The following is a 20,237-nucleotide window of genomic DNA, read 5'->3' as shown; positions in this document are numbered from 1 at the left end:
TTTTTTTTGCTACATTTGTCCTTTATAGACATGGTTGAATTTTTGTGATCTTATTTAAAATTTTATTCAGTTGCCAGATTTCTCCAGGAAAAAAAAGTTAGCATTAATTGGTAAAGAAACTATTTTTCTCATAAATATGACTGCATAGCCAAACAACTTAACAAGTATACTCCATTAAGCCACAAAATCTTTTATCTATTTTCTCTGTATCTCACAGCTCTTTTTTCTTGGCAGTTTTGGTACACATATATACTGTATCACATATTATCTTACACCACATTCCTTTCAAGTAAAAACTTGGTAATGCATTCTTTGAACATCTGAGTTTTGAAAACTGGTTATAGGAGTAACAATAATGCATTATTAAAAATTGTATGTGCCTTGTTCATATATATATATTTACAGTATTCTAGATTAAATATTAAATACTGATGGTTCAACATGTATATAAGCATGTATTGAAATGTATGCAAAATTACTTACACCAATGACACAATGTCCCCACGTTGTACATTGTAATTTCGAATGCTCCAGTGGTTTAAGAGCACTATATCAGATGCTTGTCTTCCCCCAGGATTCAAAGAAGGCTGACAGAGGAGAGGGAAAAAAAACAGTGTTATATCTACATTTCCTCTATGAATCTTCCACCTAACTCTCTTTCCACCAACAGCTGAAATCCATTAAAATCAGTAAAAATGTACCCACTTACTATAAGAGGACCAAGAATCTGTTGTATTCTGGGAAATATATTTCTTTATTAAATGCCAAGTTAAATGGCATTAACTTGTGACAAACTGTAGTTCACATCTTTCAATGCTCTACTGCATGCAAATTACATTACACAGGATACATACTTATGGCAAGCCTGATGAAAAGAAGTGATTGCCTTTACTGGATATCATTTAATATCAAAACCAAAGGAGAACCAAGAACATTAACTCCCAGAAAAAAAGAAAACTTTCTGCAGGCATCCTACTGCTTATATAAGCATAACACACTAAAAATGAAATATGTACTTGTAACAATACTGATCTCAGCACCCTTTGCAAAGGGGAAGAACCAAACCCTACATTTACAGCATATACTGACACTGGCAGTCAACATGTCAGTAAATGTGGGCCTTCTGTAACAGGATACAAAGAAGCACAAACTCCCACAGAACCACACAGTGAAATGAGACTGTTCACTAATCTCAACATCAAAATAACCCAGTAATTAGCACAGAGTATTAAGAGGTACATAGAACCATATAAAATTATTTTGTGTGAGGTGGTACAAAACCAGGGTACCTGGGCAATGCCGGCTCTGCGTTAACCCATCAGAAACGGCAGAGGAAGGAAGTGGCCCATCATAGTACTGCCTTCATTGACTTTTGCAGGGGTTATTTCAATACAAATACTCCTTTTACAAGACAGAAAGTATTTAAGAGTAATCCAGGCTAAAGTCTTTTGATAGCTTATTTCTCAATGAGCTTTTTCAGACTCTTCAAATACAATTACAGTATGTCCAAGCTGGCCAGCAGATGACCTCTAATTTAGACTCTGGAGTTAGGTGACGTATGTAATAAAGCAGAGTACTGAGACTAGGCAGACCCTTATTTATCAGTATGATAGCTGCAATATTTGCTAAAATTTGATTTTTTTGTTGTAGAAGAGGTTTTCAGTTCACCTTACAATATAACTTGGCCCTCCACATGTACCACCAGCCTTTCCCTGCTGAGATTCCCCTCCCCAGACTGATTGCATCTTCGATGAGCAAACCAATCCGGGTATAGGACTGAAATTAACTGTTCTCAACACAAGTAATTACACGGGGTTACATTTCATTGTATTTTTATTCAGTAAGACCATGCTCCCAAACCAGGATGGATACTTAGTATTTATTTTTAACTTCACGAGTGATTTATAAATGCCGATTTCTCTTTACTGCAGTTTCCTCATTCATCTTTTCTTTGCTAATCAGATCGGTTGATAAAGACCTAGTTCAAATGGCACTTGTGAAAAGCTTATCAATGTGCAAGAAGCAGTAATGTGCTGGGATCCTGAGTGGGTATAATTCACATGAACAGTAAGGAATGCGACAGGTCAAAAGAATAAATATGTCGGGGTAGGGGGAAGGAAATGACACAATATATTTAGTTAAATAGCAAATGAGGCCAGTTACATTTTGAGCTGTGGACTATAGGGCAAATTTCTAGCCCAGTAAGTTTGCGGATCAAAGCAGATCACCTTAAGGCCCACAGAGATATGGTCCAAGTCTAAGCTATAAATATATTAACACCCACAGGTATTTTATCTACCAGAGTCTATGCATTGCAAGAGCCGGATAAATTAAAACCAGAAGCTAATTAGCATATATTCCATTATTTTTTTTTCAATCAGGATTTTCCGGAATGATTTTCCATCTTCATAGCATCTTCCACCAAAGCATGGTATCTTTACATACAAATTATTTACATACAAATTCACAAACAATTCACAGTCATACTCATTTTACCAAATGCAGGCACATAGGGGCCAGAAGCTAAATGTACTACTACTAAATATAAGGCAAAGAGGCCGATCTTACAAAGCAGGAATCGTACATATGGTGTATTCTCACAAAGTAAACTGCTCGGTACTCAAAAGTATCTCCCTTAAAGGGCTGAAAGAGAAGGTCAAAACAAATGAAAACTCACTGCTCCAAAAGATAATGCATTTCACAGCTGATACTTCGAAAAGATTTACAGGAGTGTTCACAAACTTCCTCTCAACTAAGACTACATCAACTTCATCTTAAAGAGAAATACACCAGGTACTTACAGTACTGCCCTAGTTGCATTATCCCAGTTGATTCCTACTGTTTTCTGTATTTAAACAAAGAAAATGCTTTAAATATATTTAGATATTGCATAATCTTTTTAACTTAAAGCACTTTAAATGTAATACCATATTGTTTGCTATTTTTAACAATACATTGCTCATGTAGTTTTGACAAACAGAGTGGATATCCAGCTCATTATACATTAGAATTACATTTGAGAGAAATATGACAAAGTAGAATATGTTATCCTTCCCAAAACAACCCGACATATTCAAAATGCACAGACAGAAAATACTATTTTGGTAGAACAAAGGTAAGGAAAACTAGAAGGAGACAACTTTTCCATTAAAAAAATCATCTAAATCCTTCAGCAAGTCTTTCTCTAACTTAAATAACATAAATTGTGATTCCACAACAAAAAGCATAGAAAGAATTTAATGCAGTGTGTTCAGAGACAACTTATTCCCCATGACATTTTTACTAGTAGTAAGGTCTCAGGTCTAGCAAAGCAAAAATACAGCTCCTGAAAAAGTAGTCAACAAATAGGCTCACAAGGGTTCTTTATTTCTACAAGAAACAAAATAATACAGAGGCTTCTTCCTTCCTCTAGTTTGAAGCATTGTAACTTGTTTGCCCAAGTTCTTGGCATAATAGCCTGCTACAAACAAGACACACAGGTCTTAATTTAGAACTGTGGTGCAGAAGTCACAAAACATTCACTCTTTCCAATTACTAACTAATCTAATGCTAAAAGCATGCAAATTGAGATCCCCGGCCATATGATGAAGCCTCACAGGACATGAGGTTCTCTAAGTAGGAGGGTAAAAGCATGCCCTTTTACTATAAATAATGATTAACTTGATAGTTGTTATGCTGCTAGTGAATACCAGAAGGTCACAACTTACTTGCTTATAGCTTGGGGAACAGAAAGAATATTCACATGAGCTCACAGGCTTAGGTACAAATATCCTAATAATAAAGTTAGGAGAAACTGCCACAGAATAATTACAACTGCAATTATGCATAATGGAATAGAACATTCAATAATCTTTGCTGCTGAAACAAGAATGCTTTGTGAAAGATTGCTGGTCAGGCTACTTGCTATAATCCTTTGTATTGAACTATTTGCAATAGATCTCACATGTAAAGTTGCGCATACGCTGTCATCTTCCATCTCACTTGAAAACAGTCCATTTGATTTAATGAATTTACAAATTTATATATCCATAGGGGGTTCCCTTTCCCACATCATTATGTATGAAGAGTTTGTAATACCAGACAAGCAATGAAACTCAATATAAAAAAACATAAATAGATACCAAGATGTCCATACGATAACAAACATTTTGAAGTATACATCCACCATTACAAGAGAAGTCACCAAGAATCCACAGCAGTCAATTAAGAAATCATATTACCAGTTATTTGTGTCACATTCAGTGTTGTAAACAAATTACAACTCACTTGAAACCCACTATTAACAAAATGCTAGATGAGCACATCAATTTGTAAAACCCTAAGCAACAAAACCACCTCATGTAAGGACTATAAACCCCTGTAATTTTGGAAAGAAAAAGAAGGTAATGAAGCAATTAAAAATGTTAAAATTATAAACTGCAATAGTTCACTGTTATTCCCTACAGGTTAGAGTTAATACTCGTAAACACTGAAGTCAGCCCAAGTGAAAGAATTATGACAGGTGGCTGAAGGTACTGTAAAAACACAAAATCAGCTTGAGACAATGAAATGCATGAAGTCTGTCTTAATTGATTGGGAATAAATCAGAAAATTTGTATTTTCATTAGAACCTTTATTCAGCATGCTTGCCAGGGTGTCAAAAGTATTACCATTGTCAGTAACTATGAAGCTGCGGTAACACTGGTCCAAAACAAAAACTGAAAGGGTGGGTGGGTGAGCAGACAGAGCGCACAACAGAGAATGAGAGCAGGAGAGCAAGCGTGACAGAGAGATTTATTCCTTGCTTCTTGTCAGAACTTTTAATTTCAGGCTCAGCAGGAGCCACAGTGATGAGTACACAAAGCCAGCTAGACATTTTAGAGGTCTATTACAAACAAATTCTTGGGAATCATACCATGATATCTTCAAATTGAGACAATAAGGTATCATTGGAAGCATGCGATTGATGGATATATGACTACATGCTGACTGAACTTCACTCTCCCTCATACCCATAGTTTTCAGATACATTCAACATAGATCGCTCTTCAGAGAACACAGTAAATAGACGGAATTGCAATGCAATGGCCAGCCTTCAAGCTACTCTGCAAGAGAGGGATATATTCCTTATCATTATATCCCTGTCAGACTTAGTTAGGTGTCTAATAAATCTTGGCAAGGAAATTAGTATCTTATTAAAAGCACTAGAAAGTTAGGTTGTTTTTGTTTTTTTTTTTAGTCTAAAAAACATCTATACACATAGAAGTTTAAAATAAACTTCTATTTCAGTGCTAAAGTCCAGAATAAAACCAGAGAGAAAATTTTAGATACTGAGATGTCAGTAAAATTAGAAATGTCGGCTTTCAAGCTACACATTCTTCAATCAATAGAGGGCATGTTTAGTCAACAGACACATCAGGGGAAGAGCTTAGATTTTAATCACTCACTGAATATATATTGCTTTCCCCAGCCACTACGAACAGTGCATATCCTTCTTTGTCAGGTTGAATAAATCTGAGCAAGTAACAGTAGTGTTTTTCAAATCTTCCATGGATAAACCACAGTTAAGTGGTTTACCTTCAACCACGGTGAAGAAACACTCCAGAATACCAGAGCACTCCTTAACACTTGAAACTTTGACTTCAAAGAAAACATAAAACTGAGGTCTTGACCAGAGGGGCTCAATAGACTTGTGGAGTAGGGAAATCTGGAAAATTTATTTCCAGCTACTGAAGTAAAACTATCCAAACAAGAATGGATGTCAAACAGAACATTATGTCAGAGACAGAAAAGACCAAACAATGAAAGGCAATGTGGCATGCTAAAAAAACCCAATCCCTCAAAAATTAAATGTTCAGGTCATGCTCACTAGTAGCAAAACTGAACAAAGAAAAAAAAACCCAACAAACCCCCACCAAAAGCAAAACACACCAAAACCATAAAATCCAAGATGAGTCTGCATCTTGAATCCTGCATGTGGCTGTAGATCCCAAAAGAGGCAAAAAACTGAGGAGATGGAAAATGACGGAGCTGTATTCATCTGGCTGATTTTGTACTTATCTAGGTGCTGTTATATATTTGCATTTCTCCTGTATGAAGATAGTAAAAAGAGAATGAAACTGTTTTTCCCAGTTTCCCACTCCTCTCCTCCTTCCTAGAGCAAATTTCTGGCTCTGCAACTGTAAGCCCTGAGATTCTCCTACCTTTGATTGGTCATCAATAATATTCAGAATAACATTCATTAAAAGGGCAAAGATAACTTATGTTACACCTAACTTCTGGTCTTGGATTGCAGAATTACTGGAGTATGATGATTTTACCTTGTTCCCTGTTCTTGAGGTGAGAGCTGCCTTCTAGACCAGCTAAGGTTTCTTGACAGAGATTAAACACCAGATTACAGACCACCACAAAGGGCACAATGCCATTCCCTCCTCCCCACCGCATGCTTTTTGTAGCATTAAACATAAATCAGCCAAGCCCAGGTTCTAGCCCAAGTTTTGTCTGTGTGAATGCTGCACAATTCAAACTCCAGCAGCTGGTCTTGATTGCTGTGAAACCTCTCTTCAAGATTCTGAGCTTACTCAGACAATCAGAAAACAGGACTTGGCATCCAAGAATTGAATCCTTAGTCTCTGCTAATTGGAATGTTGCAACATTGGAACAAAACAAATTATAGTTATCAGTGGTCATGCACAGCAGTACAGAGTGCATATGATTTAAAATGCAAAGTAACAATACAAAAATTGGCTAACTACATTACAACATGCATTTTTCAAGTCCCAATAACAGAGAAAACAAAGTAGCTGTTCACTATCATGAGTATTTATCTTCTAAATGTTACACAGCTCATTTATATTTATTTGCTTAGACTGTCTAAACATTCAGTATAACCAAAGTAAAAACAGTGAATTGATACTTACATCCAGATAAACATAGATATTAATATTAGGTTCAAGCCATTTTCAGTATTCTTTACTGAAATTGAGCCATACTTGTTCATTAGTAAGAGCAAGTATAGCAAGAACCAGTTTTGCCTTACAATTACTATAATACAACTACTAAAAAATTAATAAAACCTTTGTCAGTCATCAATTCAATCCCAAGAGTCAAAAGGCAGTGCTCAAAAAACAACTATTTATTTTTAAATTACTAGGAAGATATTAAAAAATATATCTCTCTCACTACTTATCTATGTATTTTCTTTCTACTGAGACAGAATTTTGGCAAGTTTTGTTCTCAAAAGCTTTTCTTTTCACATCATAAAAGTATTTGTTTAACAGAGTCAAAATTAAACTATTCCATACTACAATGTGATCATTTAATAACAATTGAGAAAAAGATTTTTTTCCACCTTGTTATTGTCAGTGGACAGTTACTTTTTAATTTCCTGACAGATAAAAGATATTTCCAGCAATACCTGCATTGATACGCCTTCCACCCTTGCTACACAGGCAACTCTATCCAGGAAAGTCACGGTTACTGGAACAGCAACAAAGAAACCTTTAAGAAAGGCTTTCATGTATCTCTTCCCCAAACCTTGAGCCTGCGCCATGATCTGAAAAATATGAAGAAAATGGAAAAAAAAGAAAAGTTATTTTAAAACAAATTTTAACTAACAATAACATTGTAGCAATCCAACAAGGAGCTGTTAAGACTAAATTAATTATATTATCTATTAGGGTCTCCCAATATCCACAGTGAAAAAACAAAACAAAAAAAAGAATGTGCACATGAGAATGAAAAAGAACAGAAACCTTCATCAGAATTTAAAAGTGAACTCTACAGAAGAGCGCTTGATACTTGACACTTACCCTTTAGCTAATTTGACCATTTCTTGTGATCCTGTGCTAGCAGAAATACTTGACAAAAATGACTCAATGATAACAGTTCAGCTAAGCCAAAAAGCAAACTGATATAACCAGACAAAACCTAATTATGTATTTTTGAAAAAAACCCCAAACCATCAACTAGATTGAAATCACCAATTACAGAGCATTCACTTGGAGTTTACAACCAGAATTCTGTAAATAATTTTATCTCCATACACTTATTAACTTGCAACCCCCCAAAGATGGATTGTGTTACGTAAGGAAAAGCTGACTATTTGCAAAATATTACCACTTGTTTATTAAATATTTTCACACATAAAAATGCACAAATGCATCATTTCCACACTTGTGGTAACTGCAAACATGTAAAATCAATTCAAATCATCATGTATACCATAGGGACACACTGTAACACAATGACTCGTTGTTCATCACTGCAGCAGAAAGTTAAAAGCATATCGGCAGACTGGGCAGCTAAGTAACGGCACATGGGACTATTCCACTCCAACTCACTATTTATTATGCTACCTCCCATGTATTTATTTAGCCCTGAACCACTGATCATTCTTGAAAAATACCTACAAAGTACACTGAAACACAAGTTGTTTGATTGTATTAGTTTTACCTCTGAAAAGCAAGCTGAGTACCCAGGTACGGCTGCAAAGGTACAAGCCTATTTTATGTAACTGCAGTCTCATTATAAGAAATGTTGTCCTTCACCTGTTGGAAAATCCAATTTAAACTGTTGTTTCCACCTAATGAATCCCTGGTAGACCCTACAGAAGAGGAGTGTGTGGAGTCCGTGCTCCCTCTATCACATCCTAACTCCAACAGACAGTAATAGAAAGAAAAAACAGACTGTGCCCTGAACTTCAAGTCTTTCAGTGTGTTTATATTCAAGAACACAGAATTATTTTCCAACCAAAATAACAGAGAACATAAATACATGCAGTTTCATTCAATCCTCTTACAAACAGAATATTTAGAATTTCACTATTGTGAAAACATTTTTTCTCTGTTGCATTTTCAGAAATATGGAAGTGATGAACTATTTGTATGCAAAATACAAATTCAAATCACTCTGATGAAATAGTATGGAAAGCAGTATTTCTGTCCCAGATATGGCTACTTAATTCCATAAAGGATTACACTAAAGAGAGGAAACTCAGTTCTACAAAGTAAGCCATCAGCATATTCTTCACTAAAATTCTTTATAGATATTAATAGCTTTGCAATGACAATATCTATCTTCCATAAGACAGGAATATCTTTACTACTACTTCTGACATTCCTCTTAAGAAGGTTTTAAATCTTTTTTACTTTTTTTTTTTAAAGTGCAAATACTTCACCATCAGCTTTAACTCTTGCTTATAACACAAGTTTAACTAGTAAAAGACTAAATGTACTTAATGCTTGTAATTTGATTAATTTTCTTTCTGCGCATTTCATGAAAAGATTTTCAATTTGCATCAACAGCTTTCACGACGAATCTGAAATAGGTTGTGAAACAGAAAAAAAACCCCTCATCAATTCAAGACAAATGTTAAAACACTTTACTTTCAGCTTATTGTTTAAGAACTCCTCATCAGAACCAATCCACCAAAAGAGACAATTACCTCAATTGGAACAGATTTACCTTTTATTCCACATAAAAATAGACCCTCTAAAAATCAGGGGTTTGTCTACTGTTTAACAAACTGTACCATTTTAGACACCTTAACACCCTTCTCTCAACCTACTAATTCTCAACTTCGACTCTTGAGTTTTCTGGCTGGAATTCTACTCCTCTGCTATGAGGTCTGGCATATCTCAGACCTCCTCCACTCTAACAGCAACGTCAGCCTCAAAACACAATTTTGAGATCTTGCCCACAAAGATATCCACCATGTTCTCTACAGTCACTCTGTTTGCTGAAAGGCATTGCCTGACCGATGTATCACAATATGACTGATTTAGGAAATTTTTACAAAAGTTTAAGAAATCAGAGTCTTCAAATTCCTTATAGTCAAATCTGGGTTTCATTAATAATGAAGCATGAATGTTCACCCCACCCCTTCTACTAAATCCATTGACTGATCTTGTTATAAACTTCTTGCGAAAGCCCCATGCTGGTATCTACAGAAAAATCTAGTATCTGAAGAAAAGTAATTGGTCAGACAATCCACAGGAGACCGACCATATGCTCCCAGAATTACAAGCTAATTAATAGTGACACAGAATCTAGCAGCCAGGTCAAAACAGTTAAGACAAAATGCTACATTCTCAGCACATCACTTGCAAGGCAACACTGGGAGTATTAAGCGGCTGTGGACAAAGCTGGGAGTTCAGGTCCTACTTTTGTGGGTTTGGACACATGCAGTATTACAAGCCACAGTATGAATAAAGACGAAGGGAAAAACACCAACAGCACCCCTACAAGCAATCAATTTGCAAAGCCACCAAAGCCAACAACAGCTGTTGCGCTGAAGACACCTCTCTACTCGCCCTGAATGAATCCCTTCTTCCTTCGGCAACTGATCACTGGTTTCATTTCCCATCCACACCAAGATGAATCCTTCATTTCCCATCACACGTTACATTCTGAAAGTTTCCTGGTTCCCCATCTCCCATAGTAAGGGACTGCTTTTCCCCAGGACACAAACTGAAGAGGCCTATAGATTAGTCCACTGTAGAAGTCCTTTTTTGCAAAAGATAGTAAATATATGCATACACATTTTATAAATAACAGTTTGAGAAGAACTACTTCAAAACAAATCCATCTTAAACCTTAAGTCCTTCTTTATAACAAAATATTTTTAACACAAGGGTAATAAGTTACGACATGTCAGCATCTCCTTGAACAGTGTGCACATTTTTGCCAGGTCTATTTCATAAGCTTTCCCCTCCAAAAAACACAGACAAGCATTTACCATAGGATAAGTTTATGCACGTGCAGAGTTGCCATGCAATAGTTCATCATCTAACTGCCAGTAGACGTAAGGTTACTCATCACTCTTTCAGTAAGAGGGGCTTCAAGTTGTCTTGCATTGCCACAGGGGAAGTGCTTGAAAGTAGGCAGCAGAAACACAGTTTGCAGTATTATCTTCTACCAGTAACATGTGAATGGATAATCCTCAACTGATAAATACTGTTTCATTATAATGTGCAGTGATTTATTCTCTTATACTTAGATGGTCTTAGGAGAAAAGAAGGGAAAAAATTAATAATAAGCATATACAGCAGTTGCAAGAAAGAATTTAGGGTAGTAAAGAGTAGACACAACAAAGGTCCTTACCTTTTTTTTTTTTAAAACAGATAATTTTCTGGTTGGAGTATTTGCTTAAAAATAAAGAAAACATTAGATAGCTATAACTCCTGGAGATAATATTCTGCTCTTAGACATTATATTTTATAACCTTAATGTGCTCTAATTAACTATTTTCTTGGAAAACATAATCAGTTTGAGAAAATTTGTGAAAACTACTGAAGGAAATATTGTCCTAACTTTCTAATATTTCATTTTACATATTTTTCTTTATATTATAGAGAAATTTTATATTTATAATATAGAATTCTTCTAGTTTACCTTTAATTTGTATTTATATTATGGATATATCTATTCTTTAATATTTATATTTTTCTGTATCAAATTAATGAATGGGTTCACTCAAAAATCCATGAATCTCACAGATGCTTGTCATATATATAAAAAAATTTTGATGTCTAATGTTCAGAGTGAATTACAAATTTTAGCAAGGTTGAAATTAAGTATTTCCAAGTCTCTAATCTACTTTACTCATAGAATCTGAGGTTACAAATTTACTTCTAATGCTTCTTTAAATTACATTTTGCTTATATTTTAAAGAATACCCTCCAGAACGGATAGTCAAGTTTTTAACAGCTTTAAATCTAATTATATAGAATCTGAAGAAGTGTTGGACAGTAACAGCAACAAGGTAATTATTTCACAGGTATATAAAGATATGCTAACAAGTTTGAACGACATACACGATTTCCTAATATATAAACAATAAAGGATGGTCATCATATATACTACTTAAAAATTGTGAATTCATCCAAGTAATAAATCAGTAAGTAACAGTTGGTTCAAATGCTTTCTAAAAATAAGAACTCTGTGAAGTATCAATGTTTAATGATACTGAGTGGAACTCTCTGGTATATAAAATTTAAAAGGTTTCTAAAGCATCTGTAGTTTTTAAAAGCATCACATTTCCAGAGTAAAATTCTGAAATCCAGCGCTATGTTTGTTTTATGCTGACAGCTAAATATACAGCAGGTTTAAATGTATGTCAGTGGAGCAAGCAAAAGATTCTTTGCTGAAAAAAATAATTTCACCACCACATATTTCTGGATCTCAGCCCAGTAAGTGACACCTTGAATAAAATCAACAAATCACAACACTTAAAAGATGGCGCAAGAAAATCAAACACATAAAACACAGTAAAAATAATTTACAGATGCATACACTTATCAGCATTTATAAATTATCCTTGGTTTAGGAAAAAAACCTCACAGATAAATTCAGTAGAACCAACAAACTTCAAAGCAACAACCTTGAAAACTTGTTTGAAATGGAAACATGGACAAGAAAAATCCAAGATCAAAAATGCTAGCATATAGCAGGTCAGTGCATTAAGAATTTCACATTGTGCAGCTCAGAGATTAAGGCAGATGGAGCACACCATTATCTGGACTGAAGTATTTGGTGCACAAAAGGTCCAGGGATTATAATGAGCCTCTCGTGGGTACTACAACATATGGAGCAGAGATGCTATTTAGATAGCTCTCTATGTATAAAATGTTGTGGGTTTTTTTCTTACACTTGCCTGCACATTAGAAGACACTGTTTATCAAACAGCCTGCAGAAACTCATCAAGTAACATTCAGAAAGCCCCAGGTTACAATATATTTGCAAATCTAGGTACTTAAAAATTACCCACAGAAGTATGATAGGAAAAATAGCTGTAAAAACAAGGCATTAGCAGTCACCACAAAGGAAATAAAATGGCCCCTGATGTGCTTCTACAAGAAGGCGTGTGAGGAAACAGGAAGGAGGGAATTACAACCTAGATGCAAAACAACTACCCAGCCAAGACTGCTATGTTAGCTTGAAATGACCTATTTGATCTAGTTCAGAAATTAGTAACTATACTACATACAGTTCCATAATCCACCAAAATAACCAACTTCTTTGTGAATCACAATATGCATTTTTCTATAAATCAATGGCATCACACTAGACTTCAGGCACATATGGTTTGAAAACAAGGAAGACTTTCAGAACAGAAAATACCAAAACACATGAATGAGTCCAATTCTGTTGCATCCTATGAAATATAAAATCGAGCTCAAAAGGTTTTGTTTTAAGGAAGACTGGTACAACTTGAAGACAAAGTTATAACTGGTCTAACAAACATGATGAACAGGATGCTGCTCACTATCAGAATTTGTGTAATCTTTTTAACATGCGCCTTTTCTACAGTCTTTCATGATACAAGGCCAGAGCGAACTACTGCCATGGAGCCTGACCCTCATTTCCCACTTCAGTTGTACACTTCAGTAACTTTTATATTACAATAATTTTTGTAAGGGTACAAGTATGCAGACTTTTTAGTAGGCTAATTTAATTTATATAAATTTATCCAAATATAGGCTGATGCATACAATATGATGGTGATGACTGCCACAGAAGAATCAAAATAGATTCATCCATGTAAGTTTTCAGTTAAAAATAATCAAAATAGATCAGTCTATTTAAGTTTTCATTTAAAAATATTGTCTGGTTCCAGAAGGATCTCTCATTTATCCTTTAATAAAAGACAACTCCATCTTGGTATTATTCCACCATATGGTGAAGCTTCTATTCCATTAATGTATTTACACTCTATACACAGGTTTTTCTCACAGTATTCCTTCATGATATTAAATCTCCCTGTATTCCCCGGCACACAGTCATTGAAGAATACCGCTCTATTGCAAGTTTGGAAATGTCACAGATCGTGGAAATGACTGTTGCATTACTGAAGCAGCAAATCCTAAACTGATTAGCATTTTCAATACCTATGCATGTATGCACTGTACTGCTCTGCTGCTCTGTTTCTCCTAGGTTAGTCTTGTTGTCGTGATACCAAGATGTTTTGCTTCTTCCAAATACAAAGCAACAGATTTTGCTAGCCTCGACTCCATTATATAGCATTTTCTTATGCCTTAGTTTGAATTAAAGCAATTATGATTTCCATGTAATAGCTTCCATCGCTATGAAATATGCAGATTTTTTTTCCATTATACCACAATACAGAAAAGCAGTAATAAAAATCCAGTTTTGTAATCTCAGAACTATAACATACATAGAAGTTCCCAGAAGCAGACAAAAATAGATCAATACAATGAACTTTCAGCTTACAGACCACATCAAAACAAAAAAGCTTAAACCACAACAATCAGCAACCTAATCTGTCACAGAATTATTACTGGGGGCAAAATCAGTTTAATGTGAAACTGATTCTTCTTTTAAGCTAATACTACTGCATCCCATCACTGCAATCTATCTCATGTACAAAGGCTCAGTCCACATGTTGGTTGTCACTGGAAAGAAAATCATATTGCTTATTCTTACAAATTAATTTTGCGTCTCAACAACATGAATTTTACCCTCATGGACAGTCTTGTATTTCCAAACAAAACATTTCACTCTTCAAATAAATATAAAGCAAAAGCAGAAGAACATGCAACTGTAGATGAAAGCTGGTCTCAGCAATTAAAGTAACAACTAGTTCAGAATGGAGAGTAATCAGCCACCTCTCAGTTCTAACAAGTTATTCAAGATTCCAATCAAGAAAAGGAACAGCAATGCACTCACTTTTCTACTGGCACTGTGATATTTAAAAAAAAATATAAATCAGTAATTGTTTTAAATCAGATCTTCTCGGAACATTTAACTTTAGATGTAATGCAAAGTCTTCAAGTACTATCCCACAGGTGACTGGCAAAGTACCAGCTGTTCTAACATAAAAGATACAACTGTTTTCACTCATGTTTCTGTATCTTCAGAGAAACTAATAATCATTCACATACATTGTACATGAAGGAAAGTACTAAATTACATCCATTTTGGAACACCCTTAAGTGAAGAGCGTAACATGTATTTACCTTCTTGCAGTTCTGTGTTGCCTTTCAGCTTAAAGTTTCAATGCATGCAAAGTAAGTTAATTTTATAAATTTATTTGAAGTGCCCTTTGCAAACAACTACCTGCTGCTGTTATGTTTTGGTCTAGGGTAGACTGCATAAATGAGGTGTTACTTCCAAACTCACTAAATTTGTAAACTATATTTACAGTAAAAGCATAACCTTTGATTTTTAATGCATTTGCACATTTATCTAGTCAACTCTGTATTCTTTCAAGCACCATGAAACTGTCATGTTAGTTGTGGATATCCATGATCAAACTTTTGCAAAAAACAACAACAAAAAAAGGAATATTCAGTTTTAGCCAAAATATATAATGTTAAATATTCATGTAACATTGAATAAGTGGCCTAAGATTAAGAGCATTCAATTCAAAACACGAATATTGTCAGAAACAAACTCTTCTAGAAGTTTTTGCATTTGGATTAAGAACAAGTAAGTTTAGTACAGAACAGGGAAGTTTCTTCTAGCCTAATAGAAAATCAAATGAGCAAATGTAAGAAACAAGCTTCTCAGCTGCAAATCTTTCGAGTATGTAGATATGCATTGAGTATATAAGGACAGAATAATAACTGACAATAATATTAAGGTATGAATAAATAATTCCAAATGAAAGAATACAGAGAATGTATTTAATATTTGAAAGGTATTTTCCATTGTCAGTGTACTTTACAAAAATAACTAGTTCTCCCACAACTACGGTAAAGAAGGCTTTTGGCATATTTGCTCAAAACGGGGGAATTAGAACTGACTCCCCAACACAATATTCCCATGAAACCTAGCAGTAAGACCTGATGAACCACCTACTCACTACCTACTGTCTGTGGCATATTAATAAACTAAATGTACAAACCAATATGCAAAGTTGTGCCTTCAAAAAATAACTTCCTTTATTTTAACAACTCAGGTTTTATCCTTGAACATTAGAGGTCACTGTGTGACTTCCCAAGAGCGTACCTAGTGTACTCTGTAATAACCATTCACCACCATATTGATTTGGAATCTGGGATTTGTGACAAGTTCAACCGCCATATGTATTTCTCATGTCTGAGGAATCAATGAAACAATGAACCCCAAACACTGTGAAGAATACAAATTAAATACAAATAAATTTTATTGAAAATTTAACAGTAAAAGCATCCATAGCTACAACAGAAAAGCAAAAAGTTATTTTAGTATTTGCAAATTAGTTAATTTCCAGCACAGACTGGTAACTTTTTCACAAAGCAAGAGACAGATTATCTGCTCTGCCTTGTATCTAAGACTCTAAACATTAGTTCAGGAACACATCAGTTAAAAGTACAAAATCTTTTTGATAGAGAGAGCAGCACACTATTTACACAACTCAGTACCCGGTTTCTCCAGCAGTTCAAGACTTGCAGTGTACATTTCAGGCAATTACAATTTATATTTTTCCCTTACTATATGAACAGAATCATGCTTCTCATTTTTAAAGACTAAATAATTTCAGCTGAAAAACAAACAAAAAGATCATTTTTATAAAACTATAAAAAAATGTTCATTCTGCACTGACTGCTAATGGTTTTAGATTTGTATCTGGAAAATCTGGAGTTTAGCTTGTCCTGTCCTTATATTTCATATGATATGAACACTAAAGTATATATTTTTCAACTGAACATGGTTCTAGAATTTCAATGACTCATTTTCAAGTGTGAAAATACAATTTATTTTCAACAGAAAGAATTCTAGTTCTAATGCATAGGAACTAGGATTTGTTCATTCTTGATTTCAATGAGGATGAAAAACCTGCAAAAATTTTTTATCATTTAGCAGAAAAATGTATGTTTGGGCCACTATTTAGAACTGCAGCTAAATTTAACTGGCCCACAAGTATCTTAAAATCATGAAATACATGCAGTACAGATCATGTGGAATACAGTTATTGTTTTAAAATGGTAATGTATTGTTGAACTAAATGCAAAGCATAAGGATCCAGGTACTCCAGAAATAGTTGGGATCTGTGGCACACTAGTCAACTTACAAAGATCTCAACAGAAAATTCCAACTGCAACTGTGAAACCAGTATGAGACTTAAAATTACTATTCAGCATGATTCAAATATTATTCTCAAGGATCTAGATACCACCCACTACTATACGATGTATATAGTTATTTCCCATCGATTTCAGGAGCAAATTATTTTCAGTAAATTTTCAGTAAATAAAAGTTACACAGAAGAATTTGTAATTTTAAAAGCAAAAGACATGTTAGAGTCCTAGAAATCTCCCAATCACAGTTAAATTTGTTACATTTTTTTACAAAATGCATGTGAATTCAGTTACAAAGCTTCACATTGGAAAAATCAAGTCTAATTCTAAAGTCTTTCAGAGAAATTAATCCATTTAACCTCAAAATCTCTGAGAAGTCTTGTCTTCCAAGCATATTCTGTTGACAATTAATTGCTATTTTTGTCCTAACTGAACTACTATGTGTGCATGTATGCTTTTTTGAGGAGAATAAGAAAAAAAAGTGCTGGTACAGTAAGTTATCTAGAGAGATGTGAATTACCTTTCCTGGATCACTCGTCTCCTTTTTTGGTATCTCGATGTACTCAATTAATTCCAGTTCAATAGAAAAGCAATGATCTGATATGAAAAAAAAAATCACAATGGAATACCGGCTAATTAAAAGATATTATGAGGTTAGAGTCTACTTGGTGTTCAGCTGCAGTTTTTCTATCTAAGGTTTTCAGGGACTTCCGAAAAAATTAATTTTCCTTCAAAAAGGCAAAAAGACCACAGAGACATCTCTAGGAACTGGCTGAATCTCTTCATCAACAAGCATTGTGGCCTTTATACAGAGAAGCATTAATCTAAGAACAGATTGAAGGACAAGTACCAGAGATGGAAAAGGAGCCACTTTAAGGTAAGTTATATCATTATAAACTAATAATTTATCTCTCTGATGTCCAGGATGTAGGGTAACAGGAAAGCCACTCAATCAGGATAGCAGAGAATTGTCATTAACTGTAGTCCTTATAGGACAAATACAAGATCTGATAGTAATTTAGTAAGGCAGGAAAGTATGTTAAGAAAGAACTGCATCCAGCCCAGGACCAACAGTGCAGGAGTGCGGAAGTCCCAGTTGCAGGCAAAATGCAAGCGAAGCGGGGAGCTCAACCGCAGAGTCGCGTTCAAGCCTCTTCCCTCCTGCACCGTTAATGGCTGCCTCACCTCTACCTTGCTGCGTGGCCCCGACCTCCTCCCCTTCACGACTATCACTAAAGTAATATATAGAGGGAACAGCTCTTCACGCTACTAGCTTTGCCACTTCCTTTGAATCCAATCGCTTCCCACAGGGAATTAACGTATGGGGAACTTAAAGGAGGAAAGGACAAGGGAAGGATCCCAGGGGAAACGAACGGCAGCGAGGCCGCGGCGCGGCAGGGCCTCGGGAGCGGCTGAGGGACACGCGGCCGCCCGCGGCTGCAGCGCCCAGCGTGGGCCTGCCTGGCCACCGCGCGTGGTGCCGCCGCGCTCCTGTCATTACGCCACGCTTCCGCGAGCCCCGCAGTCATCCACCGGGCGGCCCCCAAGAGAGAGCAGCGACTCTGCAGCCAGCGCGAAGCCCGGTCCCCGCGCCCTCCCGCCCGGCAGCACCGCCCCCCCCCGGCGCAGACGAGACGGCTTTCAGCCCCGCGGGGACCCTCCCCAGAGGGACGCCACGCGCCCGGCTCCGCCCAACGGCTGCCGGCGGCTCGCGCGGGCGGAGAGAGAGGCGGGGCAAGAGGGGCGGTACCGAGCGCCCGGCGGGGGCGGGCTGGCGGACGGGCCTGCCGCGCGGGATGTGTCCGTCGTCCGTGTCCCTCCCCTCCCAGACCCTCTCTACACGCCCGTCCCCGCTTCCTCCTCCACCACGAGGCTTCGCCCTCTCCCTTCCCCCGCCGCTTCCTCGCCGCTCCCCGCCCCGACTCTCCGCGCTCTGAGCCCGCCCGGCTTCCGTCGCTCCACCCGCCTCCCGCCCTGCCCGCCGCTCCTGCCCGCTTACCCCTTTCCTCCGTGCAGCGCGGGGCGGGCCGACAGTGCGTCCGCCGCGCGCCAGCCGCTCGCGGTCACGTGGGCTAACGGCTTCGGCGGGGCTGGGCGCGGCGTGAGGAGGCTGCGGGCCGCGCCGGGACGGGGCCGCCGGGATCCTCCGGAACGGCGGCCCGGGACCGGCCCTGGCGCGGCGGCTGGGCTCTGACCGTGCGGCAAAGCTCCCGGCGCGATGGGAGGGATGCTGGGCTGCAGGGGGTTGTACCGAGCGTTTAGTTCTGGCACGCTCGGTGCAGTGTTCTGCAGGCTGGTTTACCTCGTGTCAGCCACACCGCAGACTAGGCCCTTTACAAAAAATAATGTCCTTGGTCTGATCTTTGTAAGCGTATTTGTGTAAGAGTCCCGGAAAACTTGAGACCATTGGATTGCAGCAGCCGTGATTTTCTTCAGTGACGATGGCGAGCCAAATACACAAAGACTCTCGTTGTGGCCATTTTTTGCAATTGGATAAAAATAAACTGGTTTGAATAGTAATGTGTAATATCGGGAGTTTGTACATAATATTTCACTATAAACCACTTGTGTATGTTGCACATATTGTAATCCACACAGGAAAATACAAGATTTTTGTTCAGCTGATGAGTTCCCTAGAGCATACCAGATTTCACCTGGTCTGATGGCGACCATGCCTGCTGCGCATCAGAACTGGTTGCTGCATTGTGCTTCCAGACCCACATTCACGAACGGAGGTTGGTTTTTTCCTGTCTAGTGCAAATGGATATATTAGAGTTTGTGATTTCACTGTCAGAGTGTTTGGTTGTTTTTAGCAGCTGCCGTAACAAGTGCAGGAGCCAGTGTAGTGTGAAGCAGGAGGTTTTTCCAGATAGCTCATGTACCTGCAAGAGTAGATGGGCAAGTTAATGGCAGAGAAATCCTTTAAGGATCATTATGCATATAGGAACTACCTCTGGCTCAGGGAATTCCTCACTAGATGCTGGGAGATAGTCTAGTCAGGCTACTGTCAGGAACAATGTCATGGCACTGTGCAGTCAGGTATTTGTAATTTATTTTTAAAATGTTATTTATAAGTTCAAATCTAAAATTATGTTTATAATTTATCTTGTCTTTGAAGGTCAATTGTGAAGATATGAACACATAGTTATCTGTAGTCTGACCATATCTTTTTACAGAGGTAAAATGCTCTTTATACAGTTCTTGAGATAGGAATCAACTATCTTAGAAGACAAT

General features: G+C 37.0%; 1 protein-coding gene across 1 annotated transcript in view; it reads right to left on the bottom strand.

The window, feature by feature from the left end:
- IMMP2L (inner mitochondrial membrane peptidase subunit 2) overlaps positions 1 to 10,927 on the bottom strand; it is a 475,480-nt gene extending 464,553 nt beyond the window's left edge. The window contains exons 1-3 of the mRNA XM_075742849.1: positions 10,718 to 10,927; positions 7,397 to 7,534; positions 484 to 587 (exon numbers count right to left, since the gene is read on the bottom strand). Coding sequence (XP_075598964.1) covers positions 484 to 587; positions 7,397 to 7,534; positions 10,718 to 10,720 — 245 coding nt within the window. The 5' untranslated portion in view covers positions 10,721 to 10,927. The remainder of the gene's footprint in view (positions 1 to 483; positions 588 to 7,396; positions 7,535 to 10,717) is intronic.
- Between the last annotated feature and the right edge of the window lie 9,310 nt (positions 10,928 to 20,237).

This window comes from Balearica regulorum, chromosome 1 (genome assembly GCF_011004875.1).
Source record: "Balearica regulorum gibbericeps isolate bBalReg1 chromosome 1, bBalReg1.pri, whole genome shotgun sequence".
Lineage (NCBI taxonomy): Eukaryota > Metazoa > Chordata > Aves > Gruiformes > Gruidae > Balearica > Balearica regulorum.
The sequence above is the reverse complement of the archived record's forward strand: the minus strand, read 5'-3'. Positions and strand labels throughout refer to the sequence as shown.